Source organism: Macrosteles quadrilineatus, unplaced genomic scaffold (assembly GCF_028750875.1).
Source record: "Macrosteles quadrilineatus isolate MER2022 unplaced genomic scaffold, UCM_ALF_1.0 Scaffold_8__2_contigs__length_117827958, whole genome shotgun sequence".
In the NCBI taxonomy this organism is placed as follows: Eukaryota; Metazoa; Arthropoda; class Insecta; order Hemiptera; family Cicadellidae; genus Macrosteles; species Macrosteles quadrilineatus.
In genome coordinates, this window is record NW_026542601.1 from 103,831,291 (window position 1) to 103,854,726 (window position 23,436).

General features: G+C 33.4%; 1 protein-coding gene across 3 annotated transcripts in view; it reads left to right on the forward strand.

The window, feature by feature from the left end:
* The window catches only part of LOC128999494 (CSC1-like protein 2), a 36,609-nt gene that overhangs the window by 5,253 nt on the left and 7,920 nt on the right, over window positions 1–23,436 (forward strand). For 2 of the 3 annotated variants that reach the window (XM_054426054.1, XM_054426055.1), the window contains exons 3-16: window positions 1,357–1,439; window positions 5,457–5,591; window positions 6,090–6,281; window positions 7,055–7,126; window positions 8,116–8,226; window positions 9,134–9,214; window positions 9,383–9,560; window positions 10,532–10,740; window positions 17,295–17,442; window positions 18,347–18,540; window positions 19,207–19,395; window positions 20,178–20,314; window positions 21,132–21,299; window positions 21,971–22,083. In XM_054426054.1, the coding sequence (XP_054282029.1) occupies window positions 1,357–1,439; window positions 5,457–5,591; window positions 6,090–6,281; window positions 7,055–7,126; window positions 8,116–8,226; window positions 9,134–9,214; window positions 9,383–9,560; window positions 10,532–10,740; window positions 17,295–17,442; window positions 18,347–18,540; window positions 19,207–19,395; window positions 20,178–20,314; window positions 21,132–21,299; window positions 21,971–22,083 (2,010 nt within the window). The remainder of the gene's footprint in view (window positions 1–1,356; window positions 1,440–5,456; window positions 5,592–6,089; window positions 6,282–7,054; window positions 7,127–8,115; window positions 8,227–9,133; window positions 9,215–9,382; window positions 9,561–10,531; window positions 10,741–17,294; window positions 17,443–18,346; window positions 18,541–19,206; window positions 19,396–20,177; window positions 20,315–21,131; window positions 21,300–21,970; window positions 22,084–23,436) is intronic. The other variant, XM_054426056.1, reaches the window with a different exon arrangement.

The following is a 23,436-nucleotide window of genomic DNA, read 5'->3' on the forward strand; positions in this document are numbered from 1 at the left end:
TAGTTAAAATTGAACTAGTTTAATTGAATCTTAGTTAAAATTGACTGGGGTGTAGCTTGGTTTGTTAGGACATCTTCTTTGTTACGAAGTTTTAGCAATATATATTATGCTTAAATATTTCAATATAAATCCCTAATGTGGACTAAGAGTTATTACAGATAAGTCATTATTGCAAACTCGTAAAAGACAGTGCATCCCATCCTTTCATTTTTTCATCGCCACTGAAATACTAAATAAACCTGTGATGTTAAATATAAATGTGGTTTCAAGAGTAGTAATATCTCACCAAAGATTTTTTGAGATTATTGTTAAACTTTTTAAATTGAATCATAAGTTTAAAATAAACCTCCATTCAAAGCAGAGAAATTCTATATATATTGACACTCCCTTGTTGTCATGATAGCATCTAAATTATCTTGTCTTGTGGGAGTTACTTGATTGATAAGCCTCCAGTGATAAGGTTATGTGTCACTTTGTATTCTAAATATCAGTGAAATAGGCTTCACTAGAAAAGCTCGGGTTCTTCAAACTGTGACTGCTCCTACTGCACTATGGTACACGTTTTGCAAACAAAATGAAAAATTTCATACCATTTGCTGGTTTCCATATCAAATCTACCTAAGCAATTAGTGATTATTAATTGTTAGGTCTCAATTTAATTTCATGTTTTCTTTGAGTTTTGTACTATTTGATTATGTTTCACAAAATAGTGTAGTTTAGGTCGATGTCCAACAAATAAAAATGGAAATATTCCGTTTCCGTATGCAATAGTTTATTTACAGTTAGTTTCTATGGTCTGAGATGGTTCAAAATTCAATGAACTGTGTTCTTGTGAACGTTAACAAATGTTATTTATCGTAATAAACCCATTTTTTGGTGATTGCTATATATATCATTTGGACTTTAATCCTTCAAAGGTAACTTTTATTTATTGGGAAAAGATTATATGGCGAATATGCATTGGTGATAAAACCACTCTCACGTATTGTGTTTTTTTTTTTTTACCTGTATAAAGTTTATTCTTGATGGCTTTACACACTTAAAGTTGCCTATGTTTGTGTTATTTTAATGGTTACCGCAACCAAAATTACTTCTATACATAACTGTTAGTCCATTTGTGTGTTTAGAGTATTTTTTTTTTGTTTTTTTTTTTTAGGCAATGATGATTTTAATTAAATTTTCATAAAATTTGAGTGTAATAACCTTATTTAAACACAAAACAAACCTAAATATTTTTAAAGCAATGGGGCGTACAATTTTTTGTGAGATATAATCATAAGCAATTATTTATTTTTGAGTGCTTAAGTGGTGTTGTGGTGTTTGTTCTAACATACTAACATTGGTCTGGTTCGGTAGATGCTGGTTACCCTGTTCGCATGCTTGAGAAAACGAGCGTGGAATTATGGGAGGCTCGCATTAGTCCAAAAAAACGAAGAAAGGTATTCTCTCAATGTTTTCTTGTAAGTTAAGTGCATGGTTGTACAGTGTAAGTTGAATTGTTGGTAAATAAGGTAATGGAGCTTGAAGGTGCCTTGGGTAAAGTTTATAATGGTTGTCCTGGTTCTAGTCATATTTTTGTTAAACATGTAGGCCTAAGGCTGGTTATTTTTCATTATCATTTAAACAGTATGCATAAAAAAGCGTTTGTTTAAAACTTGAGTAATTAAAATAACTAAATAAATAATATCTAAATACACACTTAATATAAAAAAAAAAATTTTATGTTTAATAAAAAGAAAATGATATGGAAATATTATGTAAAAGTCAATTTTATGTGATTGTAGATTTAATTATGTAGATGTACAGAAATAATTAAATCATTATACAGTTAATTAATCCGTTTGTGAAAAATTTTCTTTGGAACATTTCAAATTGTTAGTGGTTGAGGTAATTTGATTGGGTAGTTTTTTCTATTGTTACATATTCTACTTAAAATGTTAAAATTAATACATACAAATTTGTATTACACCAACTTCATAATATTAGAAGGTCTAATATCAGTCTATAATGTTAAACGTTGAAGAACCAAATTTTTCGATTTAAAAAAATAGGCCTATACATGATGTGTAAAAGCATGTTTGAAAAATAAACCACTTTTATTAGTTGTGAGTTTACTAATTTTTGTCCAAATTTTACAAAACTTTCTTTTGGCCTAGTTAGATAAAGTAGGAGAGTGAATCGTAGATAAATATTGCAAAACTTTGTGGCTTTCTTCTTTATTTTGTGTTTGGCCTTGGAAATGATATCTGACTGATAGCTGAGTCAGTTTACTTCTGAGTATTTTTAACAGTTAGATAATGACCCTAGTCTAGCAGATTCATAGCACGTTCACAAGTTAGTCACATTTCTTTGATACTCGCTGGCATTATGTAAGATAAAAATAGGGTTTATCTGAAAAACAATAAAGGATTTTGAACTCTTAAAACTTTACAGTCATTCACATGCTTGCTTATCTTCTACGTAAGCTTTTAGATATCATTGTACGATTGAACCTAACCCTCGTTGATAACCTTGTTGGATTATGTCTCGTAGTAGTCGTAGTCGTAATAAAACATAGATGCTTGTATTACTTCTGTTGGAACAGTAAAACAGAGTAGCCTATGCATATCAATCTTTGGTTTAAAATCTATCATAAACACTTTTTGATGGTATATTTTTTTTATTTTGGTACTTTTTAGTGTTTCAACTGTTCCTAAACTTTTTTTTATTAAATAACCATTAATCACACAATGTGCCCAAAAGAATAAAGATTTAGTTTTTTGGTTCACAAACATTTTTGAGTTCCACAGCATTGGCGATAGTCCTTATATTTGTCAACGACGCAATCCGTTCACAAATGTGTGTGTGTCAATATGTATTGGTAAACTTGACCTTGGTAAAGAGTTTTGGCAAGATCCCAGTATACAGATCTTTGTCTTGCCATGGATTAAATATCCCCCAATATATTACCGTTAAGTTGAAAACATTTTGACTATGGATAGTTTTCAGTTAGTTATCAAATAACTTTGATACCCTAATTTAAGTAGATCTTTTTTGAAGAACCATTTTTCCCGTATGAAAATAAACAATACAAAACCCATTCCAATCCAACCTAACATAACATTACTCAACAAAAACAGTAAAATATCTGAGAAAGGTAGCTAAATTTAAATTACAGGGTGTCCACAAAAGATATGTACCTACATTAAATTCACACTCAGGCCATGCTACTTTTCAAAATATGTGATCTACCCATGTATTGGCCACCGTTAAATTATATGGGGGGGTATCGGGAAAACAAGGAAGCAAGTATGTTGGATTATCAGAAACCCCCCGTTTATCAAATAACAATTACAAATTCAAGAGGTTCGAACAAAGTTCCTAATTGGCACTTATCTAATTTGTATCTAATTTGGTTTTAGTAAAAGACTCCTCATTTTAACTCTGGAATGAATTTTCAACTCTTTGGTACTCTTTGACATTGTAGACCATTTCTAATACTTTTTTGTTTTTAATGACTTTTCAAAAACTTAAGTGACTTTTTAGCGAATTTCCCATATAGGGAACAATCTATTACCGTAGTACTCATGGTAAGACTTGGACCCGGGACCGATTTAATTTTTTGTTTTGAGGTCCCTAGAGGCCAAAAACACCATCCGTTAAATTTGGTACAAACGTGTAAACCTACGTTTTTTTAAACGAGTTCGCAAACCAGCATAATCGGACCATGTGAACGGGGGTTTATGGGGGGTTTTATAAGGTAAAAATGGGGTTTTCCCATTTTTGACCCTAAAAACAAAAAAAATTCAATTTCTTTCTAAACCGTTTTGTAGAGCTTATAAAAATAAATAATTTTAGTATATTGAAGCGCTGTTGTATGCCTAACGGTCACGGAGAAAATTAAAAAAAAGTGTAATTAAAATTTCCCATGTTATTCTTATGGAGAAAATGAAATCTGTTGTAGTTTACTTGTTTATGGATATATATTGATAAAATTTTACAAATTTATTTCATCCTATACTATTGACGTATGGTCAAAAAACCCATTTTACCTTCCCCGTAGCAGCAAACCTAAGCGCTCACTCATTAAATCAATCATTATTTAAATTGGGAATAAATATGTCTTATTTATGGAAATATTTTAGTAAAAATGTAATCAGACAAGTTGAAATTCGCTTAGTCTGCAGGTTTGCTGTGGCGGGGTTATTTAGTCATTGACCCTGAGGCTACTAAATGCTCTGTTTGCTTGTCAGTCCTCCGCCACCCTCTGGTCCAGAGATCCGACCTCTCCTGGACCCTAACCTGAGTAACTCCAGACCTCGTTCCTCCCTCCCTCTTACTCACCTTACTGTCCCTATTACGAGGGTACTCCACTATCTTGAAAACAACCCTAGTGGCAGGTATGATTTTTTTATTTTAATATAGTCATAGCTTCTCTAAAGATTGTCTAGAAAATATGATACCTATTTTCTCTGTTAAAGATTACATTATTTATGATTTAAACTCATTATGTACCGATATTGTTAGATAAAATTAGGATTCTGTTCATCTACCCATCTTACAAAAACCGTGGGCATATTGACAAGACATGGTTAGGTACTTTGAGTCATTGACATATTGTCGAGTCATAGACATATTTGCAAGTCATTGACATATTGTCAGGTCATAGACATATTGTCTTGATAACATCATAGACTAACCAACACAAGTAGACTTCTCATCCCATTGTAAATTTTAAAAAGCACGTTTTTTGTGTCTAGTTCATGTACGGTGACACTGGGCGCTAGTGTCGACGAAATTTTGTTTCTACTATTTTAGGGTCAATTTATTGATTTGTGCTTTACTGTTTGGTTATATAACTAGGGGACAAGTTACTGTTTATGATTAGATCGTATTATTTGGTTAAAGGAGGTTTTAAATGACTGTAATAACGGGAAACAAATTGTAAACAAAACACGACTTCTACATAAACCATACAGAACTAACAATAAAATTGTCCTCAGCTGTTCCATAAGGATGTGAAATCTACTAAGGGAGTATGTTTTATCTATGATAATATTATCAAGTAATGGACAATATTGTGAAGTCGTGGGAACATTGTTTAGTCATTGACTATTGTCCTTCCGAAGTTTGTGTTTATAGCTAATGCTTTAGGCTTAAAGTTCTGAACGGCGGGGCTTTGGCAGGGGTTTTTTTAAGTTCCTTAAATTATAAAAATATTATACTTTCATAAAGCTGATTCAAACAGAAAAATATATTTTTACTGTTTAAACCAAGTACGTATAACTATCGTCTTTTTTGTCCATTGGTTATCAAAACTACCGTACCGTAGCCTGTATGTTCTACAATCGGTGGTGACAATAGACCTGTTTTTGTATAATAGCCCCAGAGGTAAAGAGTAGATCAAAATAATACAATCAGGCTCTTGATATTTTCAGCTTCCTGTAGAGTTTACTCATGTTCTGATTGGTTCTCAGGTGGACCCAGCTGTTCTACGGTACGCTGGATGACGTAGTCGGAGCCACGGAGGTGAACTCTGTCACATCTCTTGACTCAACAGTACACATTGACCGGGGCTTTTGTTCCTGGATAATTGCTATATTTAAGATCAAGTAAGTTGCTGAATTGAATCCATGAAGAGAAAATTACCTTTAAAATGCTGCTATTTGTATGTTATGAAAGTACAGTATGTGGTGCTTAAAATATTTTGATAGGCCTAAATGTTGGACTATTTTGTCAATTATGTAACTACTAGATTCAAACTATTGTGAAAGTATTTTTCAAATTACTTTAGTCAGTGCTCGATTTGTGAACAATGAGGTGCCGGAATTGTACGCCGTTCCACTGCAAATCAAGCACTTTAGTTATCAAAATGATGTTAAAGCTTACTGAAAAATTAGTTACATGCAAATTGATCCTAAAGCTCTGGTCAAAGAAATGTGTTTATCTAGAAATTCCAGATTGTCATAATTCAATTTGGTCTACGAAACGTAATGATTCTTTCTTTCTCATCAAAGTTTAGTCTTGTTTCCGCTACTTTTTCAACGATTTAGTATTGAATGATTTATTTATATTAATTTAGTTTTGTGATGATAATGCGTGTTTCTCAGGGATGAAAACATCCTTGCCAAGAGTGGGTATGATGCCGTCCAATACTTGTCTTTCCAACGGCACATAATCGTCCTGGTGGCGATCATATGTGTTATTTCCCTGTCTGTAGTTCTGCCTATCAACTTTCAAGGCTATTTACAAGCGGAAGAGCGGTCTTTCGGACACACTACTGTTAGCAATCTGGAGCCTGGGTAAATGAACTCATTTATATTTATTGACTAAGCCTTCAAATAAAAAATAAATTTAAAAAGGATTTATTTACAGTTACTTTGAGTGTCCTTTTTGTCCTTAGTCCATCATTAGAAAGCAAAAATTTTGATTATATTGCTGCACCAACATCCCTTGGGATCTGCTCAGGGTTTTACCGAAACTACAGGATTGTAAAAAAATAGTGGGTAAATTAATCACCGTTGTTTGTTCAAATCTAGTTCAGGGGCTAAATAAAAAATGTTGAGACTTAATATTATTTATGTCCACCTTGCCATTAACTTATTACTAAACTTTATTTCAATAACTATAGATGTTTAGTGAACAAGGTGTTTGACATATTGTACAGCGAGCTGGTAAGAGCTGGTAAAATCACAACGCCAATTTGATAACAATGATAAGCCGTTATCACATTTGTTTGTAGTGTTTCCATTTGTATAAGGTAATGTTTTTAATCAACTCAAACTGATAATACTGTCTGTAGTTATTAAGACAATGCATTTTAAAGTTATGGATTATTTGTACTAAAAATATATTTCATGGCTGTAACGACATTATCTTCTTAACAATCTTAACATAAAATTATCCTCAACTGATTGACTAGGATAAAAAATCCACATTGAGTTTAATCAATCTTTACACAAAGCAAAGCACAAATTGTTATTACAGTACGTATTTCATGTTGTTATTAAAAGAAAACATTAATTACCTTTAGTTTAAAAAAATACTCCTCCTACATATAGCAATGTTATTTCAGCTCTAACTGGCTATGGGTGCATGTCACGCTGTCCCTGCTATATCTCCCGTTGGGTATCTACATAATGCGAAGGTAAAATCATGTATTTCTATTACAATGATAAAAGCAATAAACTTTATGTCTACCATTGAAGTGATCATAAAACTGGTAACTTAGTGTCAACGCTAGTAGCCTATAACTACTTATTGAATTATAAATTGAACTGAATTGAAAAATGTAGGAAAATAGCTGATTTAACGTAAGTCAACCTGACTTCTATTTAGTTACATCTGATACGCAGAGACCTCGTTTAGTGTAGAGTGATATCTCATCCAATTGCTCATCTCTTAAATATATATATTTTTCCTAGGACGCCAGGCTCTAGTTTGGAATAGTTTTTCACATTACTTCAGGCTAGACATACGTGGCTTTATAACTGAAATAAAATCCATTGGTGATTGGTATAAAGACTAAAGAGGTTTTTGTTTAAGTGAGTGAGTGAGTTCCTCAATCCTAGATTATTAACTTCATCTGAGAGAAACCTATTATTGTATTTACGTTTTCTAGATATTTCGGGTTGGGTCCTACAGCTTAATGTCGTTTGGAAACCAACAGGTTCATATCGCACAGTTAAAATTGTTACTGTTTGGCAGGTCTTTTTCCCAGGCTTCCTGGACAGAAGTTCTGTGCTCTAACCACTTGACCAGAAATAATTAGTACCCTGATGAATTATTAGTAGTGTTCATACTTGGATTTATGGTATGTTAATTTCGGTTGGAATTTCTAAAAATGAATTACTTTCATCACAATAATTTTCCAAAATAAGTTTTATATAGGCCTAATTATTACTTAAAAAATGTAATACTTCCACATAGTTCTAACCACCTTTGAACTATTTCAAAACCTACCTCTTCCGAGCAAGGCAAATTGGATCCACAACGTAGATTTGACCGAACAATAACCCTGTTTGTAAATTTGAAGTTTGTGCTTGTAAAAGACTGATTTCTAATACAATACATTCCATATTGGAAAATATGTTATTTTGTTGGAAACTGTTGTTTAGTATGGTTCGTTGTTTGCAGATTCTCTGTAAACCTGAAGGTGGAAGACAGAGACACAGTATCTCGTACTTTGATGATTTCAGACATCCCGCGACGCTCCTGTGACGCTGACGATCTTCACAGACACTTCAGGTGAGATTAAAGCATTAAATATCCACTATGTAGTGGGGGAGTATCAAATATGCTTTAGTTTTAATTTTGTGTTTTGTTCCATGTCATTGGCATTTTTGAAACTTTTTTAGGGAACGGACCAAACTCTGTTTTTGTTACATAACGTCAAATTTTTGTTAAGTAGCATCAATAATAAATCGTTCAATGTAGGTTCAAAACCGATCTTACTTATGAATCGGCAAGCTTCAGATTTAAAGGGGAGCGATAAAACCACTCGGCTTCCCAGAAAAAATTTAATTTCTAACCGTTTCTTAGCAGAAAACTGCTTTACTTTTTTTTGTAAAGATTGTACAGAGTTAAGATCACAATGAACGATTGGCATATGTACATATTTTGAGCCTTTAATTTTGACCTTGCAAATTGCAAAAATAGTACAATATTGTTTGAATTCTCATGTATGTTCATAATAACTTTGCTATGCTGTTGTTATGTAACATAAATTTAGATTTGAATATGTGAAACGTTTACAATATGTTAGTAGTTGTAAATGCCAGAACACAAACTAACTAATAAATGGTTAATCAAAAGACATGTTATGATCAAAACTAAGGATTTTAAAATTTGGGCACCGTAGTTTAGGATCGGAAGATTCAAGTACGGATGAACCTATATCATTTCCATGAATTATGGTTTGTATTAATATTAATAAATGGCGCCTGAATTAACCCTCTTTGAACTTATTGACGTTAATGACATAGTGAAATTTTGGTAGACCGCTAAACTTTATTATATCATAAGAATAAAGTTATAAACTTAACACACAGGCCAATTTAAACCAAGTCTTTTTTTATTGAAATATTTTAAACTAATAAATTTTGTCTACTTATGTTTGATGAAAGTATCATGTTTTTTTTTTTTTACTTTACAGAGAAGCCTACCCAGAGTTTGAAGTTCAAGGGATTCAGTTAGCCTACAATATCACCAAAGTTAGTCGATTAGATAAAGCAAGGTAAGTGTAAATTTTGGGAATTAAACAGTAAACCCTTAGAAAATCCTTATTCTTAAAAGTAAAAATAAACTAAAATATGTATGGTTGTGTTACGCATAATCAAAGCTACCAGTATAACTAAAAAATAAATAAGACAATAACTTAAACAATACCATCCTGCTGTTTTAGAGAGACGGCATATCAAGCTAGAATCTACTGTGATAACTACTTGAAGGACACGGGCATTAGGCTGCAGATGAGGCCGTACCTGTGTGGAAACTTATGTTCATGTTGTGACATGTACGGGTGTCCTACGGTGGACGCTATAGACTACTACACGGACGAAGAGAGTAGACTACAGGCTCAGGTAGGTTCAGTCCTATTCCTTAATCCCCTTGAACAAACAATAGTTAAATTATCCTCATATATTCCTGATTTACCTTAACAGAATTGGTAGACAATATTGAGTCAAAACCCAAAACAAAAATAAGTAGGCCTAGGCATATTTTCATTGTGCAACAAATTTCAGGTAGCCTAATGTTTACTAGGGGTTTGGCTAGTCTAAAATTGGAATGTAGTGAGACTTTTGTTGTAAATGTCTATGTTGAAAAACTACTAATTACCTTTTGTGTGCATTTTTATCACAATCACATAAATAGCTCAGGTATAGCCCAAAAACATGGTAGGTCTAACTTGGGCTTGATTTAAGGGGAATCACAGTAGAACCTCTCTATCTAGGAAACATTAAATGTTTTCAAAGAATTATAAACAATAAAGGTAACAAATGATGGGCTTCGGATTGATTTGAGGGGAAGCACAGTTGAACCTCTCTATTTAGGGAACATTTGTTTAGATTTTAGATTCTAATGTTTTCTAAGAGATATTTCTAAACAAAATAGGTGTTGAATATTGTTCTAATGCTTTTTGTTGTTCTATATCAGATTCCTCAAAGGAGGAAAGGGAATAAGGGGGACGGTAGAGGTTCTGGTAGCCTTTCGTTCTGATAGGCCTACATAAATCTTTTCCAACACCTCTAATAAAACCCTGGGTCGAACTATCTAGAAATAAAAAACGAAAACGTATTGGACTCTTGGGACTGGGTAGCCTTCTCGGAATGGAAAAAAATTATGTCTTGATTCAATCTCTGCTACTGTCACCTGTTACTACTATTTAATGTTTTTGTGTAAGTAACAACAGCGCTGATATGTTTTAAACATTAGATCTACAAAATGAAACTCAAAAAGCTTAACAAAAAATCAAAGGTAATCAAAGATAGTAGCTACATAAAAACTGAAGTAATTGTAACCAATTTATTTCACTAACTCTTTTTTCGCGCAGGTGGATCTGGAACGGACAACAGCTCTGAAGCGTCCGCTGGGCATTGTGTTTGTTACGCTAGTGTCTATAGCAGCGGCCAAGAAGATCTACTCGGACCACCAACGTCGCTACGCCTGCCTCAACAACCTACCCGAGTCCTCTGTTAGTCGGAGACTGAAACATCACAGGTGGAAAGTGCAGTTTGCGCCGTCACCTAGGGATATATGCTGGTACGGGAGGGCTTTGGTTTTTAATTGTAGAGTGTGGTTTGGACAGTATAAGCATCAGAATCAGAAATTTATTCGTCATTAGGTAACAAAATGTTTAAATTGTGAATTGGGTCAACAATATAATGTGACATAGAAATAACTATCGAAAGATTATTAAAATTTACAGGGTTGGTACGGTCAGGGAAAACCTGGAAAACCTGGAAAAGTCAGGGAATTTTGTTGGTCTGGAAAAGTCAGGGAAAAGTCAGGGAATTTTGGAAAAAATCTGGAATTTCTCTTGAAAGACTACATTTTTTACAGATATGCTACATTTTGCATCTATGTCTCAATACTTGGTCAAAAACATCAAAGTTCGACGAAAACATTGATGTAACAAAAACATCGGGAACCTACCATCGATATAAAAAGCATCGAACATCGACAGACATTCTATCATCACCCTCTGATTACTGGCTTTAATTGAATGCACCGAGCTCCCAGTGTTTCTACACGACCCGACCAAAAGAATATAATCCCGGTCACTGGGTTAAGAAATCCCATTTAATCCCTCTTTTGAATGATGAAAAATCCCGGTTTATCCCTTAAGATTTTTGATGTTAAATTCTGAGTGTTTAATTAGACATATCGTTTTTAAATAATTGTTTTAACATTGCTATTATATTTTTTAAGGTAATTTTTTCGATTAGGGTTAGTTTTTCACTAAAATAAAGCATAGTAAATAAAAACGGACGTCATAGCCAAAACTCCTGTTTTATCCCACATCCCCTTTAAATCCCGCTCATATTCTAAAAATCCTGTTTTCGGGATAATAATCCCACGTATGGAAACACTGCCAGTACCGCGATGCGCGGAAGGATAGGCCTACATTCATCGTTTCAATTTCAATATGATACTGAATACAATTCCTCATTGAATTCATACCAATACTGATTCAACCTTTAATAAACTAAAAAAATTCACTTGTTGGAGTTTATAAAAAAATATTTATCCTGTTAGTTGAAAGATTTAATAGTTTAGTTTGGTACTACTTTTTGTCTCCTCAGAAGACAGTAGTATCAGAAGCAGAAGCACCGTATCGTCTATCTGCCATCTGCCAGTAAAGTCAAGTCAAGGCCAAGTAGAACTTAAAGTGTGAGGTTAAGTTAGTTGGTACTCTTACATGTCCAGATTTCAGATGTTTAATTCTCTTCTTATTGGTTTTATGAGTGAGACATTGAGTTATTTTGCATTGAAATTCGTCAGTAGAGTTGATATCGTTACAAGTGGGAGCTTTAATTCTTTACGTTCACCACGTTGGTATTGCATCATACGCCGCATATATTGCATCATCATAGTCTAGACCTAGAAAAATCTTTAATAAGGTAAGAAACTTTTGACTAGTGATTACTTTAATGTTTTATTAAATTGATATTTATTAAGTACACCTATTACAAGTGTGAAATTGTGCCTTACTTATTGTAAATTATCATTTATATAGAACCAATAAATATTCGTCTTTGACAATCACTCTTTGCAGGCCTAACTTACCGACACAGTACCTATTGGCTGAAGCCACATTTGAGAATTTGGTTTATTTGTATTAAATTTTTTAAATTATAAAATATTATTTATTACATAATTTGGCCTTATAGCCCATTATTTACTTTGTTGTTGAAGGGTAGGCCTACCTTCTCTTCAACTTTTGTTTAATTGGACTTTGGTGACAAATGTAAATTGAAATGGTTACGGTAGGCCTAATGTTTTAGGTAGGTAACGTTAACCTCCATGATGCAACCATAAGCACTCTACATGAAATGGTCAAAATAATACGTATTTTAGCCAAATTAAAAATTAAATTTTTGCACTACTGTATACAAAATATGTGATTTATGAAATAGGCCTAGCCTTAGTAAATCACCAAAGTTTTTAGTGATTCAGTGATTTCCAACCGGAATCTTTAGGGTGAAATAGGCAATCACCCCAATAGTGCATGGTTAAGTTATCAAATTGGCTATAGGCCTACCATGTTTTAGTAAATTTTTAATAGCCTACCTGGTTGGTTGTAGGCCTACATGTCTTTAAGTATAATTTATCCGGTAACTTACTTCAATCTTGTTAATTATTTATAAATTGTTGGTTATATCAGGTCTAACTTAAATAGTTACCGGTACCGTACATTTGATTTAGGGCTGATTTATTGATAGAAACCCCAACTTGCACCTGGAAACTCAATTCAATTTCCACCTAACCAACCATTACAATCTTTTATTCACCAGAGATAAGCATATATTTGGTTATAGGTTTGATTTTGAAGCTCGCCTAGCCGTTCTCAAGTTTGCCGGAATATCAGATTATACAAGTATTAGATTATATAAGTAACAAGTTTCAGGCCCATTTGAATTAGAACTTACACAGTTTAAGTTGTATACATTTCTTAATTTTTGTTTCAGATTAATTAAAAAATGTCGATGTCAAAGTCCAAAAAAACAAGTTTTAACAGTCAGTGGTTAAATGATGAGGAGTTGAGTTCCTGGTTAAGTCCATGCGAAAAAGACAATTTTTCTTTTTTTTGCAAATATTGTAAACGTAGTGTGTCATTGAGTAATATGGGGAAACAAGCCGTGGTGAGTCACATGAAAAGCAAGAAACACATACTGGCTGACCAGAGCAAGAAATCATCGTACGGTATTGGTGTATTTTTCCAACAAAAAAATAGTGACAAAGATAAACCTTCATTGTCTTCAAACCCTGCTTGCCCCATCACTCCGCCTCAACCAAGTACTTCTACTACTTCTACTTGTACTAGTATTAGTATTGATCCTTCATTACCAAATTTTAAGCCAGACACAATACAACAAATATCTGATCCTGACAAGCAGACCTTAAATTATGTAGGCCATGAAGATAAAAAGAACCGTGGCTTAAGTAGTTTTATCATAAAAGATAATGTAACTAAAGCGGAAATTCTCTGGTGCCTATTAACGGTTGATGTACACCTCTCAATGAATGCTGCTGGCAAATGTGCTGATCTTTTTCCCACTATTTTTCCTGACAGTGATATTGCCAAAGGTGTAAAATTAGGTAGAAACAAAATGGCTTATACCATTTCATATGGACTAGGGCCTTATTTTCAACAGCAAGTTTTAAAAGATATTGATGTAAACGATTGTTTTGCCGTTTGTTTTGATGAGAGTTTTAACAAAATAAGTCAGCAAAATCAAATGGATTTCATCATAAAGTTTTGGAGCAAAGAAAAAAAAGAAGTTTCCAGCTGTTATTTTGGATCTGCATTTCTAGGCCACACTCGATCTGAAGACTTGTTAAACGCCTTTATCAAAAAGTTGTCAGAGTTGGACTTAAAAAAACTATTGCACATTTCTATGGATGGACCGAATGTTAACTTAAAGTTTTTGAAGGATCTAAAGGATCATTTAAAAGGCGAGGGTGTAGAAAATCCTGAAATGTTAGAATTTGGTACTTGTGGCCTTCATGTACTTCATAATGCATTTAAAACAGGCATGAAAACTACTTCTTGGAAAATAATTGAATTTTTAAGGGCCATTTATAATGTTTTCAAAAATGTACCATCGAGAAGAGCCGACTTCATTTCTTTCACAGGCTGCACAAAATTTCCAAAGAAATTCTGTCCTATAAGATGGTTGGAAAATATAGAAGTAGCTGAAAGGGCAGAAGAATTGATAACTTCTCTAAAAGTTTACGTATCAAAAGCCACAGAACACAAGAAAGAACCTTCTTCTGCTAGCTATTTAGTTATGAAGAATTGCTTGGAGGATAATATGCTAAGGGCAAAATTAGCGTTTTTTAAACTGATGGCTTCAGAATTAGAGCCGTTTTTAAGGCAGTATCAGGCAAATAAGCCTTTGGCTCCTTTTATTTATACTGATTTGTCTTGTATCCTGTCCAATCTAATGTCAAGGTTTATCAAACCGGAGTTTATTGAAGGGAAGGATCCTAGTAAAGTTGATATTTACAAGGCTGATAACTTGATTAGTTTCAAACATATTGATCTTGGGTTTGATACCAGAGAAGCCATAAGGAAGGAAACCCCCAGCCAAAAAGAAATTCTATTTTTTAGAACTGAATGTTTAAAATGTCTTCAGAAAATATGTTCCCATCTTATGAATAAATCGCCCTTGGCTTATACGTTGACAAAATATTTAACATTCTGTGACCCAGCTGTGCTTGCATCAGATGCTGTTATAGCAACTAAAAGGTTATCCAAATGCCTAGAAATCTTTGTCAGAAACAAGTGGTTGTCTGGTTTGAAAGCCGATAAAATAGAAAAGGACTTTAAGTTATTGTGTAGTAAACAAATGGTTGTACAAAAAATTAAAGAGTATAGTAGAAATGAGCGCTTGGACACTTTTTGGAAAGAACTGATTGAATTTTGTGTAGAATCTTTTGATAACCTTTTAAATTTTTTGCCAAAGGTATTTATTTTATCCCATGGAAATGCAGCAGTTGAGAGGGGATTCTCAATAAATAAAGAGTGTTTAGTAGACAACTTGTCTCAAGAGAGTCTTGTATCTCAACGATTTGTTTGGGAGGGAATACAGCGAGCAGGAGGGATAAAAAATGTGACTATTACCAAACAAATGATTCATTTTGCACGATTTTCTAGATCAAAATACCATGAAGCTCTTGAAAAGAAGAAAAAAGAAGACTTAGAATTGGAAGCACAAAAGCGAGCCAAGAAAAGAGCTGCTGAAAAAATTAAAGAGTTGAAGGAAGAGAAAAAAAAGTTGCTGCTTGAAGCAAATCTAAAAGTTCAAGCTTTAGACGAGGAAATGAAATCATTGGCTGGATAAATTACTGGATATGAAGACAAGGTGCTTGTATATGGTTTCAAAATGACTGGTTAATTAAATAACAATTTATTTTCTTTGATATCAGGAAGTAGGCTATCATTTATCAAAATCCTTAAATATTTTAAAATGTTTAATTTTATTTTGTGTTAAAAGAATTTTAGTGCTAAATATTTACTAACAAACTACAGTAGCCTATTGTGTGCAAAAAGAGTGTTTAATTTTAATTTGTGTATGTTGAAAGAGTTTTAGTGTTATATTTATCGATAAACTACAGTAAGCCTATAAATATGGAAAAGGGGCACATGAAACATAACAACTTATTAATGAATCGCCTACAGTTAAACTTTCAAACTACAATTGTTAAGTCTGAACAAAATAGACAAGACATTACAACAACATTAAATTTATAAAAACTCTGTTCTACAAATAAAGACTAATAATTGTAAATTCAAATCTGGATTAATCCTAGTTGATCTCAAACCCTACTACTACAATTCACGTAAGTAAACAATATCATGAAATATATTATTAGTAGTTAAGCTTAAGCTAAATAGTTTAGTTAGTATCTATATTTTGGATGGTTTCAATTAAATCTACACTATTTAGGCCTACATTTTTTCTAATAATTCTTGATTCTGACTTTTCGATATCGTCTTACGGAATACCTGGAAAAAGTATAATATCAGTCTGGAAAACCTGGAAAAGTCAGGGAATTTCATTTTCCAAAATCAGTACCAACCCTGATTTATCATTAAAAATCCTTGCATTTATTTTTAATGGTCTTAATATTGTTTATTGTCACTAGACCTTTTTGTGGAGAGTAAAAGAACCAAGTAATGTGGTATTTTTATCATACCTGTTACCCCGTTTCTTATCAGTTATCTTGCAGTTTCTTCAGTTATGTTGAAAAATCTCCTTGTCCTACCACTGCATAGAAATTATCACATTGCCACACCTGTAAACAGTATGCAAAATAGCTCATTTGCGCTTTATTCATTCTTGCTCGCTAAATCAGCTGATTTCACTGTTGGGTTTTCTATAAATTACTAACATCTGGTAAGCAAATAACATAACCCAAAAAAGCAAACATAACCTGGATGACATTTTATATTGCAACTAAAAGGTCGATCTGTGAGTACCTTAACATTGACTCGAGGTCGTTAGTTGTCTTGTTTGAATAAGTTAATTATACTTAAAATGGTTTACAATACCTGCATATAGTAATCCGTTGTTGCTGATTTTGGCAACTAGTTTCGGTTCATTAGTGAACCATCTTCAGACCTCAAGGTGTCAAATAATCACTTCATTCGAAGGTCGTTAATAACAGAGTTCAATAATTAAGACATATACAAAACACGATACACGGAACGGACACACATTGCAAAAAATACGAAGGGACATTGACAATCGACCGTAAGTTAATCATGTTGTTCAAAGGTTTATTGAGGTTTATTGCTCAGCTAAAGCTTTTGCGGTTATCTACAGTTCTCGAGCGGCAATGACATACTTTCCGTTCTTAATACACAAATTACTATTTTCAAATATTTTCGGCTTCCTATTAGTTTGGATCAGCAGGACTACAGCATTTATTCGGTTCAACAACACAAAGTCATTTCTAACACAGTGAAATATCCTTGGCTGACAGTTAATTGTTTTTCATTTGCTCCTAGTTGTAGCTACGCAAAATATTTATTTGATTTCCAGTTTTCTGCTTGGACTTTTTCTAATCACTTATTTTTCTTGCAGGGAGAATCTGTCTGTTTCTCGGAAGAACTTCCAGATAAAAGCTTGGTTGCTCAATGGGTTCCTTTCTGTGGTTTTCTTCTTCCTCACAACTCCCCCTATCATTGTTAGTGTTATGGACACTTTGGTCTTCAACCAGGTGGAGAAAATGGTGAGATAGATTTGAACTACCATATTCTGTATGTAGTTAAGTTGTAAGAAGGATAGGAACATAACGCTGCAAATTTAAATTTGAATACTGTATGAGTGAAGTATGGGTGTAAAATCGAGTAATATACGTTGTGTAGGTTTGATCTTAATTCCTAACCTAATCTTCAAAAATGTTAAGGACAGCTGGTTCCAGCATCAAACTATCAAAAATCAATTGACTTTATCTTTCATTTATAGGCGTATATGTTTTTGTGATCTTTGTTGACTAACATGTGATAAATTCACAAAATTCCAGGTACTGCTGTAATTGGTACTTTCCTGTTAAAGGGAATATTCATTATTATCGGTGATTTTTAATCGATATATCGATATTTTTGTTTCCCTTTACGATCCATTACAAATTGACAACTGATCTTGTTCAGGCTAAAATCTAGTCTATTATGGATTAAAACTGTTCTAAGCTAACCTAACATAACCAACCAAACGTGCTGTACCATTTTAAAAATTCCGTTTGATTACAGAAAGGGCATGTGGGGGATATTAAACGGAATTTTTAAATGTTACAGCAAGTTTGGTTAGTTTTGTAAGGTTGGTTTGGAACAGTTTCATTTAAATTTTTTCTTTATACTAAACAATATTTATTTATTGTAGTTGTCAGCTGATAAGTTTCAATTCGTTAATATTGATATATCGATTGAAAATCATCGATAATAATGAATGTCCCCTTTAACAGGAAAGTACCCTGCAATTTTGTATATTATTGATATAAGGGTCTGATAGTGACATATTTTATGCTCAGAATAAAAAAAATGTTACCGGAACAGGTTTTTCCATCCTAGGCTATTTTTAGCACCTACATTTTATTGGTCGATCGTTGTGTTAGTTGTGTGTTCTGTTATCACTAGGGTCCGGTAGTGTCAGAGTTCCTCCCCACCCTGCTACTGTGGACCGTTGCAGCGCTTCTGCCGGTGATTGTGTCTCACAGTGATGAGTGGCTGAATCACTGGACTCGGTCACAACGCAATCACTCCATCATGCGCAAGACCTTCATCTTCCTACTCTTCATGGTGCTCATATTGCCTGCGCTAGGACTGACAAGGTTAGGACAGTAGGGTTTTAATTAATTGTTGATTGTTGTTATTGAGGTGAACATCTTTAGATCAGATTATTGGTTCAGTAATTCGCCTAAACTATTTTTGTGATGGTGAGTAGCCTCTGGATCACTAAATTTACAAAAGCCAGGTAACATTAACCATTTAACTTATTTTTTTTAGGAGAAAGACACTCTTTATTGTACCGTTAAAGTTATTCCTTGAAATTCATGTAACAACTAACTTGAGAAAAGAGGCTCAAGCATTTGATTGGACAGAAAAAATTCACAACACATCAACTCGACATTTTGACTGTTCAAGCATTGACTATTGGCAAAGGTTCAAGGGAATCAGAAGGAAGAAGTAGACACTCCTCATGTAATCCTAAGCCAAATGCTGTTGGTATTGGAACAGTATAAAGCCCTAGATGTCTTGACTCAAGACATTCCTGAAGAAGAAGGGCCAAGGTCTGCCTTCATGGAAAATGATATCAAAGCAAGAGGTCTGATAGTACATAGTGGTTGACATTGTGAACTGAGTGGGGGAAAACCAGCTAGTTTGTGTGTTTAGTTAATGAAAAACAACTGGAAAGCACAAATGATGTAAATTTTTCACACTACGAATATAACCAACGTCAACATCAACTTTCCTAACAAATATAATTTTTTTTACAGTGCTCAAGCTTTTGTGCTGTTTGCGCTTGACTCACACAACGAGACATATCGGTGGGAATGTTTGTTCATGCCCGACAAAGGTGCTTTCTTCGTCAATTACGTCATCACATCAGCGTTCATCGGAACGAGTCTTGAGCTGATTAGGTTTCCCGAGCTGTTTGTTTACACGCTGCGGCTGTGCCTAGCAAGGTAAGTGTTTGTACTGTATTGTCTTGTGGAATTGAGAAGAAGTCTACATTATGTTTTTAAAGAGTTAAAATGTAATTTGAATTTGATATTTCATAAATAAACATACTACTGTATGTTAGCGTTAGACTACTAAATTAATTTTTGTGGAGATTGCGGGCTTACATTTTCTCAACATGCAAGGTTTTAATCACATGCATAATGAAATATTGCAAGGACTGAGTTGGAGAGCATTTTAAGCAAGGAAGATTAAATAGGCGAACGTTCGCCTATTGGGTCTGATGATTATTGATTATAGTGTCCAGTCGAAATCGATCATCACTTACCATCTTTTTTATATGATTCTACCGTCTTGTGAGTTAGGCCTAATAGTATAATTGTAAATATATGTTTCATAAGTGTTATTAGACGTGTGGACATATTTTTATTTACTTTCTATAAAACTTTGTGTGTCTTATGCTAGTGTGGACTGTTTTTATTTCAGCTAAGCCTTTTATTCTTATTTTTTAAACTAAACTCTATATTTTGATATTTTTATTTTTAGTTTTATTTATTAATAGTTTAAAGTTTAAAACTAACTCAACATAAAACTAGTTTTAATATTGTATAGAAACCAGTCCAACAAAATTGGCTTTGCATTAATTAATATATAAATGTTTAGTAACCCCTACAATGGACAAGCTTTTCTTCAAAGTTAAAAGTGTGCTGTGTGATTGGTTCTTGACCCTTCACAAATAAATTCCCTGCTAATAATGGACGAGTCCTGAAAGCTTATTTTTGTTCAGATCCAAAGCAGAGTCCGTATCCCTGAGGAACACTATCATGTGGGAGTTCCCGTTTGGACTGCAGTACGCGTGGATGTTGCTCATCTTTGCTATGACAACTGTCTTCAGCCTGTCATGTCCACTGATTACTCCGTTTGGTAATTATTCATGTTGTTTACAAAATAATAAGGTACATGATAAATGATTTAAATATTGTGATTCTGTATGAAGTAGTAAAATGACCTTTACCCAAAATTATTTGCCATTTTGATGAAAATGTTTATTTATTTATGTAAGTTATCTTTATTATTTTGTTATTATGTGTGAAGTCTCTATGTCTTCCACTCTCTAACATTGACAATAATTAAGAAACACTTTTATACAAAAGTTATCTGAAAATTAAAGTTTAAACAAGCTCCTGTCACAGTGGGGTAGTTAAAACCTAACACTAGCGCTATGTTCTTTATTTACCCCACTACTGTACTGTACTATCCAATCCCCAACTCAATGGGACTCTCAGTATCATTGTAGTAGTCATTAATAATGGTGGGGAAATTCAACAGTCCTGAAATTCTGTCTAGAACTAGCACTTCTAGACCTAAGTTGGCTTAAATAGTATTGGGGAAGAACCTATCCTTCTTCAAACACTAGCTCTGTATTCTTATAAGGAGATTGCATTAGATTTTAAATAGCTTACTCCATTGTGATGGGAGCTTGTTTTACCTCAATTTTAGAGGTTATTCATAGGAAACTTCTGTTATTAACTCGGTAATAACTAAATATCAGTTGATCTAATTCAAGTTTCAGTTTTGAATTATTATCTTCCTCTCAATTCACATGACGTTGGGGGCATTTCAGTCGAATTTGTTATTCATATAGGATTTCTCCACATCAACTTATCTTTGACTTAACATATTGAGTCACATGTCTATTGAGAATTAAATTGATCGAAGTTTAAAAATCTATCATTTCCAGGTCTGCTGTACATGTGCTTGAAGCACTGCGTAGACAGGTACAACCTGTACTTTGCCTACGGCCCTTCTAAGATCAGCACGCGCATACACGCAACTGCTATCAAGTACGTGGTGTTGTCTATAGTGCTGCTGCAGTTCAGCTTCATGCTGCTCTCAGTGATGCGACAAGGTATGTCGTCATGTAATTCTGTTAGTATAATTTTATAGGTTTTAGTATAGGGAAATCTCCAAAGAGAGGTTGTTTAGGACTCTACTGAACACGGTAACTCAGTAGAGCAGTCTTTTCATTGCACTTTTAAGTCCAATTGCACACTCTATTGTATCACTGGACTTAACCTCGTAATTTATACCGTAACTTTGAGTTCACCACAATGATGAATTTAGGGGCATTTGTAGCAGTTAGCTACGACTTGAAATGATTTGGTCGATTCCGATTGATTGGGTGTTACGACATTATCATTAATGTTGGAAACGAGCATTGAACCCTTAAATTTAACTAGAGGACACAGTTTACCGGGAATCACAGGCTCAAGGAGCCAGCCTTGATGATTGCTAACGCTAACACTAATAAAATAATTTCTAATATGGAAATATTATTATCTTTCAATGAGTTATAGACAAAGGTGACTGGACACAACGTGAAGCCTTAATTAAGGAAATATTGCTGTGGAAATGCTGACACTGTAAATTGAACTTGAAAAGAATAATTGATAAATTTAACACTTAGGCCTATACCAAAACCACAGTCTTACAGGCCCACGGGAATTTTCAAAAACACATGTTGGCAAAACTGTTTACATTGGTTTACTGTTTACCAGATAAAAAAATTGTTTTTTTCAGGTTTTAACACCATATCAATTTACGCCCTGACTGGTTTTGTGGTCACTATCATCATTTTTATTCTACACAGTAACCTAAGGTTCTGCAGTGGTCTCAGCCCTATCTATCACCAGGTAAGAGTTAAATTTTAAATTTTTCTACTTATGGAAGATAAATATTTGTTGTCATGTTAGTCTTTCTCACAAGTTTTACTATACTAAAAATTATCAAAGAGGGTTTCCATACAGAAGTAAAAGGAAGCTACAGAACAGTGCAGATTTGGATTAGATTGGAATTACTAAGAAGGCAACAGTTCAGTGAATAAAGTAATACGGATTGTAGTAACAGATATATAACTATTAAATATGGTAGATTTTGTATCTAAGTCTCATCAAGTTTTATCAGAGTAAAAAATATCTACCTAAGGTGCTTTTTTTTTTATTTCAGATCCAATGAAAACTCCCAAGATTAGGCATTAATTTCTGTTTACTTTCTCTACCTCATTTTCTTGTGTTATAAATGCAGGTAATTAACTTATGTAACAAATATAGAAATAAATCAATAAAATCCCAAATTAGAGCACTTCAAATGTTTTTTCAACCAACACAGATTATTTTGATGGGAAGTTGAGTGGCTGTTTATGGATGCAACATTATAGAGTAGAGATACCAAAAAAGGCACATAACAAAACATATATTTTTCCTAGCTAAGGGCGTCTTCAAAACGTTTATTAATGATGAGTGTTAGCTGGAGTTCACAATTATTGTGACACTTTTCATCTATCCATTATAAAGAAAACCTATACTGAGATAGAACATCAGGGTGAAATGGTGTGTTATTTTCTGTAAGTCTATCGGGAACCTTGGATTCTAATTGTCTCATGGAAACTAGTTGAACTCTAATCCTTGAAATCCTTCAACTCTCTACTAAAGCAGCACTAACGTTATCAAAAAGTCTGCTGATTAAAATTCTGTTGGCGAGTCGGTAAAAAAGTCTCTGAAGGACTCTTATAAACAAGTTACAATTTTTTGGTCCTTAAAACCTATACTGATAATGACTCATGATATTCTGCTTGCCTTCCCTACAAATTTTTGTTACACTATTTTAATGAAGGATAAAAACATCAATTTTTGGTTATAGTTAGCCTCATTTATAAAAGTTCTACATCCTCATTAAAAACAGAATAAAATAACACTTACCTTAATCCAAAGAACATGGTCTCCAACAAAATCATTAATGACATTTTACATTTAAATGTATTTTATTTTATCAATGTTTCTTAGCATTGTTTTGTTTTTTCTTGATGCAGAGAAGAGTAATAAAGGTAAAATAAGAAATCTCCTCATTAAAAAAGAACCTTAGTAAATAAAGGCATGACCTGAATTAGTAGTAATGTTGTCCAGTTGTATTATAATACATTTTCATCCGTAGTTTCATCCTGAACTCTAGGATTTAACTATAATATTTATTGCTGACTTTAAATAGTA